The following is a 17,105-nucleotide window of genomic DNA, read 5'->3' as shown; positions in this document are numbered from 1 at the left end:
GAAAGAAATTAGCTGGACAACTAAAAATATATAGAAAAAATAAACCGGGCATGGTGGCACATGCCTGTAGTCCCAGCTACTTGGGAGGCTGAGGCAGAAAGATTGCTTGAGCCCAGGAGTTTTGTTTCGTTTTGTTTTTTTGAGACAGAGTCTCACTTTGTTGCCCAGGCTAGAGTGAGTGCCGTGGCGTCAGCCTAGCTCACAGCAACTTCAATCTCCTGGGCTCAAGCAATCTTTCTGCCTCAGCTTGCTGAGTAGCTGGGACTATAGGCATGTGCCACCATGCCTGGCTAATTTTTTGTATATATATTTTTAGTTGATCAATTAATTTCTTTCTGTTTTTTAGTAGAGATGGGGTCTCGCTCTTGCTCAGGTTGGTTTCGAACTCCTGACCTCGAGCAATCCGCCCGCCTCGGCCTCCCAGAGTGCTAGGATTACAGGTGTGAGCCACTGCGCCCGGCCAAGCCCAGGATTTTGAGGTTGCTGTGAGCTAGGCTGACTCCACGGCACTCTAGCCCAGGCTACAGAGTGAGGCTCTGTCTCAAAAAAAAAAAACAAAACAAAAAAAACAGGTCTCATAACTTTCCCATTGGCTTATCGCAGTGCCCCTCGCCCAGGCCCCCTCTGAGAGGCAAAAAATCCCCTCTCCTGCATCTCTGACCTGGCCATTTTATTTGTCGTAGTGGAAGAGCAGCTTAGTTGTCTCCTTCCCCAAGAAGGGCTTTCTTCATGTGCTGCGAGCCGGAGCCCCAGGGGGGTGGGCTTGAGTTGCCCTAGAGGTGGTTTCTCAGGCCAGAGGACCGCTGAGCCTGCCCATCCATCCCCTCACGCATAGTTCCTTCCTCTAGCCACTCCCTGTCCCCTGCCCCAAAGCAGGCTGGAGGGTGGTGTTTGAAAACCCTTTTTGTAGATCCTTTGAGTCCTCAGGGGGAAATCTCTCAGGAATTTTGTAAAAGCTTTCCAAGCCCAACCATTGGCTGTGTCCCTCCTCGTGTCCCTGGGTCCTCCGGGAGGGCGGTGTGCTGGGGAGAAGGAGATGGAGGGCCACCCCGCTTAGTCTCTGTCTAACTCCACGCCCTCTGTCCCCCAGATATTACTACCAAAGAGGCATCCTGGCCAAAGTGGAAGGGCAGAGGCTAGTGTACCAGTTTAAGGAGATGCCCAAGGACTTGGTGGTGATTGAAGATGAGGACGAGAGAAGTGAAGCCACAGCGGCGCCGCCTCAGGCCTCCACCAGCACCACCCGGCGAGCCAGCTCCAGGGTCTCGTCCAGAGCTGCCCCCCAGGTCAAGAGCGGCTCTTCCTGGGAGAAGCCAAAGGTCCCGCACGTTGGTCTCCAGCCATCTGCGAGTCTGGAATTGGGACTGTCTCTAGACGAGGAGACCCCCACTACCTCCACCATGCTTGTCTCCCCAGCGGAGAGCCAGGCCAAACTCACCAAAGCTGTGAGGTAAGGGCACCAAAGTAATTACGAGTCTTCACACAGTACCACGCGCTCGGGGTCGGTTTTCAATTTCTTGCCAAGCCCTGCTGTGTCTCCAGGCTCATGGGATCCTCACAGAACCCCTGGGAAGCCAGTGGGGCACTTGTTGGTCAAGAGAGGAAAGGTGACTTGCCCGAGGTCACCCATCAAAGTAATGGCAAAATCAGCACTTGACCTAGGTGGCTTCTGCCACCAGCTAGGGCTGTTCCTGTTACGCCAGAGGGCTCCCCAAGGAGCCACCAGGGCCTCCATATCTGGGCCCATCCCCCTAAGCCTCCTTCACTCCAGAAAAGAGGCAACAGAGAATGTCACAGGGATGCCTGCTCTGCCTTCCTCAGGACTTCCAGGTCCACCCAGCCAGCTCTCACTACTTCACGTCCCTGCTAAAGGGCCTCCAGTTTTCCCTGAAAATGTTGGATTTTGTCTGCGTTATGTTTAGGTAGCTCTCACTATGCTGGCATGGGTCACCGAGATGCCCTGCTGAGGAGGGGCGGCAGCAGAGTGGAATGGTGCAGAACATGAGCTCTGAGGTCACCAGGTCTAGATGTGAGTCCCTGCTTTAGTGTTTACTAGGTGTATGGTCTTGGGGCAAGTTACACAACCTCTCTGTGCCTCAGTTTCCTCAAGCTGCAAAATCAGATTATCCTTATACAACCTGTGAGCTGTTTTGAGGATCGAGCGAAATGCCATATGTCAGTCACTCAGAATGATCTCTGACTATACTAAGTACTCAATAAAAGTTATGACAACAACAAAGAAATGGCCAAAGCACCTTCAGCTCTGTTGTAATCATGCCCTCCTTCCTAGCCAGCTGCGGGATATCTCCTGCCCTAACCAACTCTGTTCTCTGTTTCTTCTCAGTACGACTTCGGTGCCCAGCAACATCCATTTAGGAGTGGCCCCTGTGGGATCAGGCTCGGCCTTGACCCTGCAGACAATCCCGCTGACCAGGGTGCTGACCAGCGGGGCCCCCGCCAGCACTACTGCTTCCACCCAGCTCGTTCTGCAGAGTGTTCCGCCTGCCTCGACTTTCAAGGACACCTTCGCTTTGCAGGCCTCCTTTCCCCTGAGCGCCAGCTTCCCAGACAGCCAGGTGGCAGCCCCAGGGGCTCCGCTGATCCTCAGTGGCCTCCCCCAACTTCTGGCTGGGGCCAACCGTCCAACCAACCCAGCGCCACCCTCGGTCACAGGGGCTGGACCAGCAGTGCCCAGCTCTCCGGCCCCTGGGACTGTCATTGCTGCCTTCATCAGGACTTCTGGCACCACAGCAGCCCCTGGGGTCAAGGAGGGGCCACTGAGGTCTTCCTCATATGTGCAGGGCATGGTGACTGGGGCCCCCATGGAGGGGCTGCTGGTTCCTGAAGAGACCCTGAGGGAGCTCCTGAGAGATCAGGCTCATCTTCAGCCACTTCCAACCCAGGTGGTTTCAAGGGGTTCCCACAATCTGAGCCTTCTGGGGAACCAGACTTTCTCTCCTCCCAGCCGCCCCACTGTTGGGCTGACCCCGGTGGCTGAACTTGAGCTCTCCTCAGGCTCAGGGTCCCTGTTTATGGCTGAGCCTAGTGTGACCGCATCTGGGAGCCTGCTGGCCAGATCCCCAACTCCGGCTCCTTTCTCCCCATTCAATCCCACTTCCCTCATTAAGATGGAGCCCCATGACATGTAAACAAAGGGGTCAGAAGTGTCATCCACCTGGCGAAAATGAGCTTCATTTTTATACGAAGTGACTTAAGTAGCACGCCTGCCCCTGTGTTTCAGTGGGATGTCAATACACCTGACTCCTGGGCCCCCAGCCCTGCCTGGCTTCACAGTGGCCAAACTGTCCAGTTTGTGCATCCCTGGCATCAGACTGTGGCCTTCAAGAGCACTAGGGGATACGCTCTTGGCAGGATAATGGGCTGACTTGGTGATGGAGGGAAAAACCCCAGAGCCAGGGAGAACTCTGTAGCCAGGGCTGGTGCAGGGGCTCCATGAGAAGGTCCTTCCACCTGGCTGGGTCTTGACGCGTACGTTCCCTACTTGCTATCCCATATGTGAATATCTCTGTATGTATTTGTGTGTACTTGTGAGTCTGTATCTTAGTTTCTTTGGGGAGGACAGGGGTGTAGCTGTGAGGTCTGGTCTTCAAGGGCGTGCATATCTCTCTGTGGGTCAGCCACAGGGATGGGGATTTTTTTAAGGGAAAATATTCTCCTGTTCCCTTTGTACACACCAACATTCAATTGCTCGGAGACTATGGGGTACAGGTTTGATCCCCCAAATCTGGAGAGATGGCACAGAGCTGGAACAGGTACAAGGTAGGAGAGCTTCAATGGGCATGCGTGTGGGCATGTGAGAAGACGTGCTCCTAAGGGACGAGAAGGCCAAGTAGGACAAAATCACAAGGAAAGGGAAAAGAACTCAGCCTGGGGAGCAGCCCACATAGGTTAGACGGAGGTACTGTTCCCGGTTTGCCTGGTTAGCCACCACAGTCTCCATGCCACTGGGCTGGAAGCTTGGCCACCCCAGAGTGCTTTGCTGAAGGATTAGTCAGGGGCAAAGTGCCCCCTAACCCCAGGGTCAGACCCAGCCACAGAGTCCCCAGTCAGGGCTGGATTAATTGGACGTTTGTGCCCAGGGATTGTGCTGTTTTGTGTAACAGCAGCCCTATGCCGGAAACAGCTTTTGCTGGCACCCCAACCTACATTCCAATCCTGGGTTCCCTCTTGATTACTTTCGTGCCTGACGTTTTCCAGCTGTCCGGCACAACCTAGACCGGGCCACCTCCATTCCTGCTTGTGTGGCGGGGCACGTATGCCCTGCCGCTCAGCTTGCCTTCTGCTCAGTGCGCAGGTCGGCCAGCCGCTCCCACAATGGCTCCCGCAGACATTCTCGGGTGGCCTGTTGCCCCTCATCACCAACTTTCACACTTACCCCTGATTCCTTCCGCACCAAGAAGACAGGAGCCAGCAGACATGAGTTCCCGTGGCATTTCCCCTGTCGCTACGTGGCTCCTCGCTTCCCTCGGTCCTCAACCCATTCTCTTAAAGTCAACCCCTTGGCAGCGCAGGGCCTGGATCCCCCTCCCTTCTCCCCTCTGAATTAATTTGCCTCTCTCCTGCCAAGTTTGGGGGAAAGGCTAAAAAATGTCAGCCTCAGAAACAACTGTATCATCTGGTGGCTTTGGTTAATGTGAATCAGTGCCTCAGGACCTGTGTGCTATGTCCTTGGTACAAAACCATCCACGTGACCTAACTACCTCCCCTGGCTGCTCCTCTCTGTCCTCCTCTCTCCTCCCTGTCCAGCCCCCCGGGGGGGGGGTTGTGCAGGTGCGTTTACTACACATTTCCAGTAGTTGGCATTAAAGTGCCTTTTTCTAATAAAATCAGTTTATTATGACAATTTCATGGTTGAAAGTATTTCAGAAAAGGTCACTGCTTTGTTTTTTGTTTTTTTAAAAAAAAAACTGCACAAAGACACTGCATGGGTCAGGGGTGGCCCTGTCTCTGCCTAAAATCTGGTTTCTGCCACTGCTGCCCCAACTTCATAGAAAGTCATCATCGGGGCCGGGTGCGGTGGCTCATGCCTGTAATCCTAGCACTCTGGGAGGCCTAGGTGGGCAGATTGCTCGAGGTCAGGAGTTGGAAACCAGCCTGAGCAAGAGCAAGACCCTGTCTCTACTATAAATAGAAAGAAATTAATTGGCCAACTAATATATATAGAAAATATTAGCCAGGCATGGTGGCACATGCCTGTTGTCCCAGCTACTTGGGAGGCTGAGGCAGGAAGATCACTTGAGCCCAGGAGTTTGAGGTTGCTGTGAGCCAGGCTGATGCCACAGCACTCACTCGAGCCTGGGCAACAGAGTGAGACTCTGTCACACACACACAAAAAAAGTCATCATCGGAAGGTCATGTGTGCCCTGAGGATGAAAGCAAATGTCTTCTTCACAGTTCTGGCCCCCATGAGCCGCACCACCTGGGCTCTCCTGCCTCCCCTGACGCCCTGTGTCTGTGCTATGGCTGCTACTGCCGCCTCTCATCTGCCACATCCAGTGTGGGTGTTCCCCATGGGTCTCAGCCATTCTGGGCTCATTCCTAGTCCTAAATCTAGGGCTCCAGCTCCTACTTTTTTCCCTAAGCTCCTGGCCCACATTTCCAATGATCTGTCGGACATTCCCACCTAGATGCCCCTCAGGCCCTCAAAGATAGCTGCTCTATCAAAAATGGATTTTTAAATTCTTTCCACACTCACAGAAAAACCTTTCCAAAAAACAAACAAACAAAAGGCTGTCATGACTTACATATTTCTGTTGATGGTGCCACCATTTTCCTGGCCTTCTAAGCTCAAAATTTCAGAGCCACCTGACAGCTGCCTTCACTTCTCCCATCCCTCTCCTCCATGTCCCCGAAGTCCAGCATGCGACTTGTGATGTCCTAAAATCTAGCCTTTCTTCCACATTCCCCGAACCCCCAGCCTTGCCCCAACTACCCAAAAGCTCCCTCCAACATACACATCAATGGCCCCCAGTGTGACCTGTGGCAACCCCTCCCATCTGCCAGGGTACCCATTCTGTCCCTTCCTCTGCCAGAAAGCCTTCAGTGACCCCTCCTGGCCTGCAGGTAGCGGTGATACTCAAAACACTGAACCTCCAATCCTTTCTAGGTGGCCTGGCATTAACCATTTAGTTGCTGAATCCAGGCCAGGGATCTTGGAGGAGGAACGGGGAACACATGTAGGGCTCAGGGCAGTAGTTCCAGAAATATTTTAAGTTTAGCATCAGCCCCCCTTTGGGACAAAGGCCCAAGTCCTCGGCCTGCCGTCAAGATTCCTCACCATCAGGTCCTGACTGACTTCCCCTGACAACTCCCCCTGCTCCCTCCTCTGGCCTTGGAAGATGCCTCTGTGCACAGTTGCCCACCTCCGAGCTTTTGTTTTACTTGGCTCTGCTCAACCAGAATGCCCTTCCTATTCTGCTGGTACCAACTAAATTGTGTCCATCCTTCAACACTCAATTCATGGAAGCTGCCTCCCCAGACCAGCCCATCCTTAAGTGAGTTCTTTATTTTAAACTCATTGCAATTGCCACTTTTTTTAAGGCCACTGACTGATCATAAACAGCCTGTGACATCTCCTGTGGTTATTATAATAAATCACAAACTGTTACTTAAACCTTCAATGGCCTGTACCTATTCAGTCTCCCCAGTTAGGATGTTACCTCCTAAGGAACAGGGGAGCTGGATCACCCACAGAACAGGGCAGAGTACGAAGCAGACATCATCAAGGAACAGTTACTGATGGAGCAAATGGGATATGGGGACCCAACTTGGAGTTTGGTGACCCCTGACCTTCCGTCTGCACAGGCACTCACCCCAGGTTCTCCACTGCCCAGGGCCTGCCCTCTCTGGCTCTGTACCCTCATGGTACTCCATCCCACCCCACCTTAGCATTTGAGATTTGTTACTACTTTGAACATTCTCTGCCCTTAAGGAAACTTCCCTGTCCAGTTTCTTTCCTTCTGAAAGTGTTAAACTAGCTAATCACATAACCTAACCTGTGCTGATGTAGTTATGGGAGAAGACTAGAGGAGAGCCTCAGGAGAATGGTCCATTTTAGCCAGGGCCATGTGGCAACAACATCTCTGCCTTTGTGATGGTTTAATAGAGTCACCAGTCAAGAGATGACCCGTATCTACCGGCAGCTGATGTGTCACTCCCTCCTCTGGGCTCCCACAGCACTTTGTATATACTTCTTATCGTAGCACATAGCACACTGTGGTTCCTTAATTATGTGTTTATGTATGTCCCCCCCACACACAGACTGTGAGCTCCTCAAGGACAGGGACTGTGTGTTAGTCACTGATGTATTCCCAGCACCTAGCACAGTGCCTGGCACACAGTAGGTGCTCAATAAATGTTTATTTAAAGAATGAATGAGTCCTGATTCTAACTGTGAGGGCTTCTGCCCTCTACTGTGGCAGACAAGAGAGGGAGGACAATTCATACTTGGAAGCTATTGCAGCCTTTGCCCCCTCGTGTAACACTGCAGGCAGTTACTTCCTTTGCTTCCGTCTATAGCCACCCCTAGACAAGGTCCACAGGGAGCCCAGGGCTGTTTCCAGCTGTGCCTTGCCCTCACCAGGTGCCACAGGCGACTCCAGAACTCTGGCCCTTTGCTGCTGCTGCCTCCTTCCAAGGACTGCCTCACCACTATTTCTTCATCCCTGGGTGGGACTGAGTGGTGGAAATGTCAGCCCTAGTGGGTGGGGCGGGAAGAGAAGTTATTCTGACAGTCACAGGCCTTTCTGATCCCACCACGTACTCTAAAAGAGGCAGCTGACATCGGAGCAAGAGTGATAGCTCCGAAACCGCCCGACCTGGGGTAAGGGCGCGTTCCCCTCCCAGAGATCGCAGCCTCTGAGAGGCTCGGCCCTGGCACGCTAGACGTGGAGGCCGACGTCCAGCAGGTGGCGCTGTCGAGCCGGCGATGGCGGGCGGGTGGCCCGGCGGAGCCCAGGAAAGGAGGGAGGGGCAGCCAGGGCGGGGCCTACCGCTCCTGGCAGAGGCTGCCACGGCCAGCGTCTTCCCGTCCTCTGCCATGCCGCTGCGCCCCCAACTGTCCCTGAGCGGCTCCGGCCCCACCAACGCCCTCCATTGCTCCAGAGCTTCGAACTTTCCCCCGGCCCCCGCCCCCTTCACTTTCCAGGGGGAATTTAGCAGTCCAGTGAATGCGCTCTCCCCATTGGCCAGTCGCGCCCTGGCCCCGCCCCCAGCGGCCCCCTCCCCCAGCCTCCCAGACCGGCAGGTGAGCGCACCCTGCGCCCGGCCTCCCGCACCAGCCGCCGCCTGCCCCGGGGCCGCAGGCGTGAGCCCCAGGCTGTCGCTGCCACTGCCGCGGGGCACTGAACCTGGGCCACTCTTCGCCCGGCCTGCCTTTAGCTACATTTGTACGCGCTGCCGCTTTCCACCTTGAAATAGAGCGATCGAGGCGCCCGCGACATCCGTTTGCCAGCGAGGGCCCCGACCGCCCGCCGCGCGAGCCCGGGATCCGGAGGGCCGGCGCGGAGCCGGGGAGGCGTCGCACCGAGAGGCCGGACGCTGCGGCTTGCCAGCCCCCCTCGCGGTGGAAGCCCGTGCGCTGGGGAAACACGTGGAGCCCCGCCCCGCCCCGCCCCGCTGCAGGTCCAGAAGGCCCGAGCATTTCGCTCCTCGCCCTAGCAGCTAAGCAAGTCGCCCTCGGGTCAGACCCCCCACTCTTAAAACACACGAGCCGATCCCAGCGGGGGTGGGACACGGTAAAATACCCAACAGGCTTCCCGGTTAGTGGGTTAGAGTACTGAAGGGGCAGGAGTTTACTGCCCTTCGCCCCACCCCTTAACCCACCTACCCCACATCAAATAGGGATGCGGATATGGTCCCTTCTCTGGGAATACCAAGGCTTGAACAGGGCCGTTCTTTAAACCCCAAAGAGGAAATTCTGGGAAGGCAGTCATTAATGATAGGCTCGAGACCTCGGTGCGAAGGAGGAACTAATTTCGGCTAAACAGTCATGTTTTGTCCTCGCTATGATTCTTGTCATTCGGTGGGCAAATTGAGCCCCATTTGGGAGATGGGGCAACGAAGGCTCAGAAAGATTGGGTTCTCACCCAAGGTCAGCCTAGTAGGTAGGTAGTGGTGGTGCTGGCTCTTTCTCCCACACCATACTGAAAGGATTAGAAGATCATTTAATAAGAGGCCACCGACTGACTCCTCACCCCAAACCTCACTAGGGATGTAGATTTAGTATCAGTCCTTGATGTTCACAACAGGCAGAAGGACAGTGAGACCCCCAAGTAATGTGGTAAAGGACCCCAAAAGCAAGCAAAGAATAAACTGCTGTTTGGCTCTGCTTTTAACTCCTCTCCTTTTTTTGTCTCCAAGCATTTGCTCAGATTGTCCCCTTGGTTCAGATGTTCTTCCCTGCCACATCTAATTCTTATATTTCTATTTATTTAAGTATCAACTAGGCATCACCTCTCCCAGGAAGTCTTTCCCACCCACTCCAGTGCCCTTGCTCATCCCTGCGAGCTCCCACAGCATCCTGGACCTAGTTGAGTGCTACACTCACCACGTGGCTTTCATGACCTATTGATATGTCTGACTTTACTTAGCTGCAAGTTCCAAAGAGAGGATGGATCTGAAATCAGAACCATTATGGGCTTGTTTGGGAACTGAGAAAGGTGGCTATTGTACAGGGCCTCAGGATCAGAAAGTGGGGAAGGGAAAGCCAGTGAGGAAGATTAATGCTATGGCTCAAAGAGAATGATCCCTCTACATCTGAGCAGCAAGACCCAGGACAAGCAGGCCCGAGCAAAGACTGCACAGCTCACAGTTCACTCTTGGGGATGGCTGGACTCCAGCCTGCCAGACACACAGATTCCCCTCGCCTCTACACTCTGATAGGGCTCTCCAGACACTTAAGCCACAGCAAGAGGCACTAAGAATATAGCTTCAAAGGGCCTCATCCCACCCCCTCCCCCTCAGATGGAAATGGGTGGTACATTCTGGAACCAGCAGTCACAAGAATCATAGCTTCTACCAGTTTTTCAGAAGTGGGAGGAAAAATTGTAAAATCCAGGATGGGCATCTTGCCTTCCTAGTAGCTGGGTCACAGGCAAACAGAACCATGGAAGGCCCACACTGTGTGGGTGGACGGGAGGTGCTGGCATAACAGGGAGGGGGCAGTGAGAGGACCACATAGCCAGAAGCCACCTAGGTAGGGTGATCCAGAGCAGGCAGGGGATTTCCTCAAGGAGGCTCATTCCCCACAGACACCAAAGAGAGGGGCTCTATGGCAAATGAGAACACTTGGGCACACACATCCCCTGCCTAAGCCTGGGGAGGCTTAGGGGCACACACATCCCCTGCAACATAAGCCGGATACTCAATTTTCCCCATCAGCTCCCCTCCCCTGGATTTGCCCATCTTGCCTTTCCTTTCCAGATCGTGACCCAGTGACCCAAATGTTCACTAGCCACTGCACCTTGCCTTCGTGCATCATACCCCTCAAGACCCACAACTGCGAGGCTGGATCAGGCGTTTCCCCATTTACTGAACTGGGACACCCATCTTCTTAAAGCACCAAAAAGCCACAAAGGGGAGAAAAGTGAAAAGAGAGACAAGAGACAGAAGCCCCGACACAGGTTTTTCAGTATGCAAGTGTTTTTGACTCCACAGCCATTTGCTTAAAATGAAACATAAAGGGCAGCCAGAATACACACCCAAATGCAAAAAAGTAAAGGCAAACGTAAAACATAAAATAAACCACACAATACCAGGAACCCCAACAAAACCAAAAAATTAAAATCCAAAACCCCTCAACTTTATATATATATATATATATATTTTTTTTTTTTCTTAAAAAGGGAGAACAACTGTTCAAAACCAACTGGGCAGTATGGCAGGGGTGGGGTGCAGTCCTACAGAAGGGGGCCCAGAATCTGCCCCGGGGAACAAAGAACAAACACAATACAAAGAAAATAACCACCAATGCTCCCGCATGGGTCAGGAGCCTCCAGAGAACAGATTGTCCCATCCTCAAACTGGCTTTTTTTTTTTTTCTTTTTTTAAAATTTTTTTTCCATTTTCTTCTTTTGTTGTTGTTGTTTTAGCACCTGTACAATAAAACTGTACCATCTCCAACCAGAGCTGGCCACAGCGAGGCCCTCCTGCCTTTGGATGGTACGTACTCTCTACAAGGATTGTTCGGAAAAATAGCAATCAGTAGAAAAATAAGAACAAGGACGGGAAAGACAATGCCACAGAGAGGGTGGGGACAGGGAAGCAACCCAAGCTCCTCTCTCTCTCCCTCTTTCCCTGAACAAATCCAGCACTGGAGGCCTAGAGGCTTGGGGGGAGGTCTGGTGGGGCCACACACTCAGCCCTAGGTCTCCAGCAGGAGTGGAGCCCGGGCTGGAGACCAGTTTCCTATGCTCGCCTAGGAAACAGCTGACGCCTGGATTTCACATCTGGCAGTCAGTCCCAGAGCCCTCTGCAGATTCCAGAGAATGGGGGGGCCAGAGGGAGGAGAGAGGAGGAAGGGGTGTTGCCTGTCTGGGAAGGGGCAGAGATGGCAGGTGAGGGCTGGGAGGTTTGAGGCTCAGTATCTTGAGAGGGGGAGGCCAGGACGGGATGGGGGTGTAGGGGGGAAAGATGCAGGAACAAACCCATATCGTGCCCTTTGAGGTGAAGCAGGCATCAGGAGGGGACACACTCACCCCACAGGCTCCTTTTCCACTCTCCTTTATCAGAGTAACTCACCAACCCCTCGCCCTACAATCCTCCCCTCCCCGTAAACACTCATCTCAAGATAGCAGGGCTGCTGGGGGTGGGTGAGAGGAAAGAAAACCGGAAGGAGAGGGAGCACCAAAGCCTCCGGATTTACCCCCAGCCCTGGGCCAGCAGCAGCCGGCTTCATTAGTCACAAATCCAGGTCCCCCAATCCCACTCCACCCCACTCCCTCCCCAGTGGGGGGAAAAAAACCACCTGGGAATAAATCTGTCAGAGCTTATCAAGAAAGAAAAAGAAAGGAGGTAAAGAAAGTCCCTCAATACAACAAGTTGTCTCAAATTGTCACAGTGATACAGACTTATCAGAAACCAATGAAACAATACAAATTAAATACTAATAAAATAAATACTATGGAAGACAGAAGAACACAGGGGAATGGAGGGGGGCGCTCAAGATTTGGGCTTTTCTCATTTCTCCATGGGACAGGCCGTGGCCACCCAGGGCCCTTGTCAGGTCTTGGTCATACACAAGGAGGCCAGTCCAAGGTACCCTGGTGCCACCTCCCCACCACCCTGGGACCTCTTGTCCTCAGACAAAGTTCAACTTTCCACCCCCATCACCAACCACAACAACAATGACGATGACAGGGAGATGAGAACTAATTGTAACCAAAAAAACAAAAAACGGTCCAGTCACTAATGCTGGCATTGATAAGGCGGCTTCTTGTTGGTCCATATTATTGCCTCATTCTGCAGTCTGGTGCTCGGTGGGGGAAGACATGGGAGGTGGGGGAAGGGTGAACTCAGGAGGAGAAAGAAGAAAAAGGAAGGGGCTGTTTGCCCCGTCAACTGCTCCAAGAGTGGAATTCCACCTCCGACCCTAGGAGCCTAAGTAGCTCTGGCTCATACTGCACCAGCTCTACAGTCTCAGAGGAGCCTGGGGGAGATCTGTCCTCCCCTCCAGGCCTCTCGGCAGGGGTCAGCAGCTGACTGGAGGCCACCTGCCGGTAGAACTCAGCCTTGGGCATGGTGACGATTTCAAAGTGCGGGAACCGGGCCTGAAAGATCCTGGAGGAAAGCTTCAGCCTCTTCAGGACATCGGTGAAGAGGAACCAATTGGAGGGCCTGAAAAAGCAAGTACAGAAGTTAGGGAAGGTGACTCGGAAAGCAGAGGCAGGACCTACCGGGCACACCTGCGAGGCCTATGGAGGCTGCTGCGTGCCCACAGGAGTCTTCCACTGTGTCTTGCTGCCAGTCTGGCTACCCCAACCCCACTAAACCACAGGCTTCTTGGGTGTACTGGAGGCAAATATTTTCTCCTGTCCCCTACATTGCCTGGCCCAGATTTCAGCTAAATGGCAAGTACTCAATCCATGACTGACTTCATCCAACAAAGAGCAAGCAGGAGGGAAATGGGCCTGCCAGGGCCTAAAACTGTTAGCAGGCTTCCCCGGGGCTTAGCCCGCACCCCTGTGACCTGGAATTTACCATCTGCTGGGCTCAGTCTTCCGCCCACCCCTGCCCCTGCCAACCCGGGCTGGTTTCCCTCTCCCGTTCTCTCTCCAGCCTCCCCTGCCTTCTTGTTCTCCAAGATCTTCCCCAGCAGAGGGGGAGCCGTGGAGAAAGGCCTAAACTGCGGGTAATCCAAAAGGCATTTCTCTCTGGCTCTGGAATGCATTAGACAAGTTTTTTCTCCGAGGCAGCACCATCGTTTCTGCAGGGCCGGAGCTCACATTACAGCGAGTCTGACTTTGCTGAGCACACCCGACTGGGCGGCAGCCTGGGGACAGCTGGGAGGAGTGCTGGAGAGGCCAGTCAGGGGCCAAATGCTTCCACAGACTAAACCGGGAAGAAAGCGCTGCCTCCCCACGTCAGTGGTCCCAGTTTACAGGGTTTTAACCTCCTCACCATTCCACAGTCCCAGTTCCAGCCTTCACCATTTCTGGCCTGGGCTATATTGCGTCAGCCTCCTAACTGGTTTCCTTTTGCCAAAAGTCACTCTTCTGCACCCCCACCCACACTCATCAGATCCTCTCTTACCATTAGAGTTTTCTAAAAAGAAACTGACCTACTCCTTCTCTAAACAGCTTTCAGTAGATTCCCAGTGCCTCCAGAAAGACTCCAAATTCTTTAGCATGATATTATACAAGACCTTCCAAACATAACCCTATTCAACCTCTTGAGTCCAATCTCTACCCAGTAAAACACACACATACACACAAACACACACTATATTTCCCACCCTATCACATGCCAGCCATGAGATATAAGACTACCCCTGCTTTCTGAACTTTCTGAACTTGTATGTCCCCAGTGCCTTGCCCTCTATCCTACTCTCCATTCTGGACTACCTCAGGTGCCATAGTACCTGTGAAACCTTTTTCTCATGGTCTTGTGGTACTTGGTTCACACCCCTATTACAACACTTCTAACAGAGCCCATTTCAGAAAGGATGCACAAGAAACTTAAGACTGAGGTTCTATGACACGGGAACAGGGGATTAGGGATGACTAGAACTTTTTTTACTTGATGAATTGAGTTTTTTACAATAATGAATCTGCTTAGGACATTTTGTCTTTTTTATTAGAGACAAGGTCTCACTCTGTTGCCCAGGCTGGAGTTCAGTGGCATGATCATAGCTTACTGCAGCCTTGAACTCCTGGGCTCAAGCCATCATCCCACCTCAGCCTCCCAAGTAGCTGGGACTACAGGCGCATACAACCATGCTGGGCTAATTTTTTTTATTTTTTGTAGAAATAGGGTCTCACTATGTTGCCCAGGCTGGTCTCCAACTCCTGGCTTCAAGCAATCCTCCTGCTTTGGCCTCCCAAAGTGCTGGAATTACAGGTGTGAGCCATTGTGCCTGACCCATTTTGTCTTTTATTAGAGTTAATTATATACTTGTCTGCCTACTCCACTAGCCTGTGGATTCTTTGAAGGCCAGAGATATGTTCTGGTCCTCAGGGTTTGATCTGGTGCAGCAGCTCAAGACATGTTTATGGAATCGATTGTTCTATATAGCACCTAAAACATCTGCCCAGAACCATAATCCTTATCCCTAAAGTGCAACATTTCTTCCAAATATGGCGAACTCTGTCATCTCACATGCTTAGGGAAATGAGTGTTCTGGGTTAAGAAAAAGGGGCTAGAGATACCAAACACTAGTAAGAATGGGGAAAAAAAACCCTCAGAACATTCACCCTGGTCATCAGAATTCAGTCTTACCCATTTGATGATTCAGATGGTCCTTCTGAACCCCATGGGGCCACAGAGTCATCATTTTATACCACCACCACCCCCACCTTCTTGAAGAACAGAAAATTTCACATTTGTGCTACAGCTATGAGAAAGGCAGCTTCAGAACAAGCGCTGGAGGATATAACATCAGGAAAACCAGCTTTGCCGGTACTGAGCTCCAGCCGGACAAGGTGCCTGCTGCCTGGTTCACTGAGTAACACGTGGCCCTTGGTGGCCTGTGTTCTGTCCACACCTAAAGCAGATTACCCTGGTCCTCTTACTGCCTGGGGCCTAAGATCCTGTTTCAGAGAAGGAGGTGCTGAATACTTTGGAGGAATTAATTAACTGTGCAATACTATATCCCAGAGGCCCTGCCCCACCCTCAGGGATCAGTTTATGCCCAGAAGAATAAGGACCAAAAACCCCTGAAACTTGACCCTACTAGTGTCATCATATAGGCTATTTTTATTCTTATTAGGCCATGGGGGAAGGGATGCAAAGAAACTGTGGTCCAGTGGATAGGGTCATAAATAGAGGGTCTCACTTGAAGGGTTCCTAATCCATTGTCCACCGGGCTCCCTATCCTGTGCACCTCATGCTACTTCACTGGTTCTTCAAATAGGGTCTGATATTTTACGAAGAGATATCAAAGAAAAATTATCCTTAAAATTGTTTGCAAAGGTATTTGAGATATGTGAAGACAACCCACTAGAAAAAAATAACGGAGGCTAAGAACAAAAGGGCAATTAATTCATCCCACATTCTCATTCTCTAAACCTGCACTTTCACATGCTCACTGTTCGGGAGACCGACAACCCTGGCCCTGCTGGCTGTCCCAACTCCCTTCTGCATCATCAAATAAAGATTAAATTTGGTTGTGTCTAATGTTAAGTTCCAGGTATATTCTAGTCTCTGAAAATGGGAGATCCCTGTTATAATATGCACAGTAATCTGAGCTGATGACAGCGTTGGTGCCACCACCTCATCAACACTACAGTTATGAGAAACAAAGCTGTGGATTACTTAAGGACCCTAGTGAACTCACAGCCATGGCAACTGTATGTCCTGGCTTTTCCAACAATCTCAATTTCAAATATTCTGTCTGGCTGTCCCCAGAAACCACAAAAATATTCCAAAGATTCTAATAGCGTATCAGCCCAAATATCTCCCAGATTCTCTGTCACACAGAAGAACTGCAAAAAACCTCTCCAGAGTGAATCTAGATTTTGGGTTCAGGAAATCCACATGGTTGATGTACTTAGAGCCTACAGCTTCTAGTTTGAACATAACTAATCTGAGCTGGAAGGGTCTTTGTCACATATTATCTTTCCCATGCTCTAGCGCTCACTTGCCAGGTCTTCACTTCCTCCTACAGAACTGCACCTTCTGGGGGAGGTGAGCCAGGGGTTGGCAGGTCTTGGCGCACGGTCCCTGTAGATCTCTCAGCCACTTACCCGCAGGACACTGACACTTGGAGGTTGTAGCAAGGGAGAAGAGGCTTGTCTGAGAATTCGAACATGAAATCATCCTCTTCCCCATCATCTCCTTCTTGATCAGAGGTCCCAGGGGGATTATGTAGGAGGTCACAGGCAAACCCGTCTTTTTCCTCTGTAAGGAGAGCGCATAGTGATTAGGTCTTGGCTACATGCACAAAACTGAAGAAAAGAAATGCTCCAACCAAATAAAGGGATGTGAAAGGTGGTGCTGGGGAGACAAGAAGGTCATAGACCCTGGTTGGGGCCAAGGTTTGCTGATCCCACGGCTCTCATCCTTGGGCGGGGATGTGAAAGTTCTAGTCCTGGAAGAAAATCTTTTGTGGCCAGAGATTTATTATATTCCTCTACCCTCCAACCGGAAAAAGCAAGGTGATGTGAAGGATGAGCTGCTCAGCTGTTGGAGATAGAAGCCTGAAGATACTATCAGCAGTCAAGGGCAAGGTGAAAACACCTGCCCTTCTCTGGCTGCGACTTTCCCAAGCTGCCTCACTGCCTGCCAGGCTCCCTGGAAGTCCAGCAGGGGCCCAGACAGTTCTCTTCCCTAGCCATGTGTCTGGGTGTGGCCTGCTGCATTCCACCCCAGCCTTCTCCTGTTCCAGCTTCCCCCAAGCTTAGGGGAGGGTGCTTTCCTTCACCTTCAGC

The 17,105-nt window shown here is 52.0% G+C and overlaps 2 protein-coding genes across 6 annotated transcripts in view; one reads left to right on the top strand and one right to left on the bottom strand.

Annotated features, from left to right (window-relative positions):
* The window catches only part of ELF4 (E74 like ETS transcription factor 4), a 40,256-nt gene extending 35,392 nt beyond the window's left edge, over nucleotides 1–4,864 (top strand). For both annotated transcript variants that reach the window (XM_012750436.3, XM_012750438.3), the window contains exons 8-9: nucleotides 1,091–1,450; nucleotides 2,345–4,864. In XM_012750436.3, coding sequence (XP_012605890.1) covers nucleotides 1,091–1,450; nucleotides 2,345–3,149 — 1,165 coding nt within the window. In that variant the 3' untranslated portion in view covers nucleotides 3,150–4,864. The remainder of the gene's footprint in view (nucleotides 1–1,090; nucleotides 1,451–2,344) is intronic.
* Nucleotides 4,865–10,056: 5,192 nt separating this feature from the next.
* The window catches only part of BCORL1 (BCL6 corepressor like 1), a 63,964-nt gene continuing 56,915 nt past the window's right edge, over nucleotides 10,057–17,105 (bottom strand). For 3 of the 4 annotated variants that reach the window (XM_012750415.2, XM_012750421.2, XM_012750417.3), the window contains 2 exons: nucleotides 16,422–16,575; nucleotides 10,059–12,855 (listed from right to left, as the gene is read on the bottom strand). In XM_012750415.2, coding sequence (XP_012605869.1) covers nucleotides 12,576–12,855; nucleotides 16,422–16,575 — 434 coding nt within the window. In that variant the 3' untranslated portion in view covers nucleotides 10,059–12,575. Of the gene's footprint in view, nucleotides 12,856–16,421; nucleotides 16,576–17,105 lie in introns of all 4 variants that reach the window. The other variant, XM_075999073.1, reaches the window with a different exon arrangement.

This window comes from Microcebus murinus, chromosome X (genome assembly GCF_040939455.1).
Source record: "Microcebus murinus isolate Inina chromosome X, M.murinus_Inina_mat1.0, whole genome shotgun sequence".
Classification (NCBI taxonomy): Eukaryota; Metazoa; Chordata; class Mammalia; order Primates; family Cheirogaleidae; genus Microcebus; species Microcebus murinus.
The sequence above is the reverse complement of the archived record's forward strand: the minus strand, read 5'-3'. Positions and strand labels throughout refer to the sequence as shown.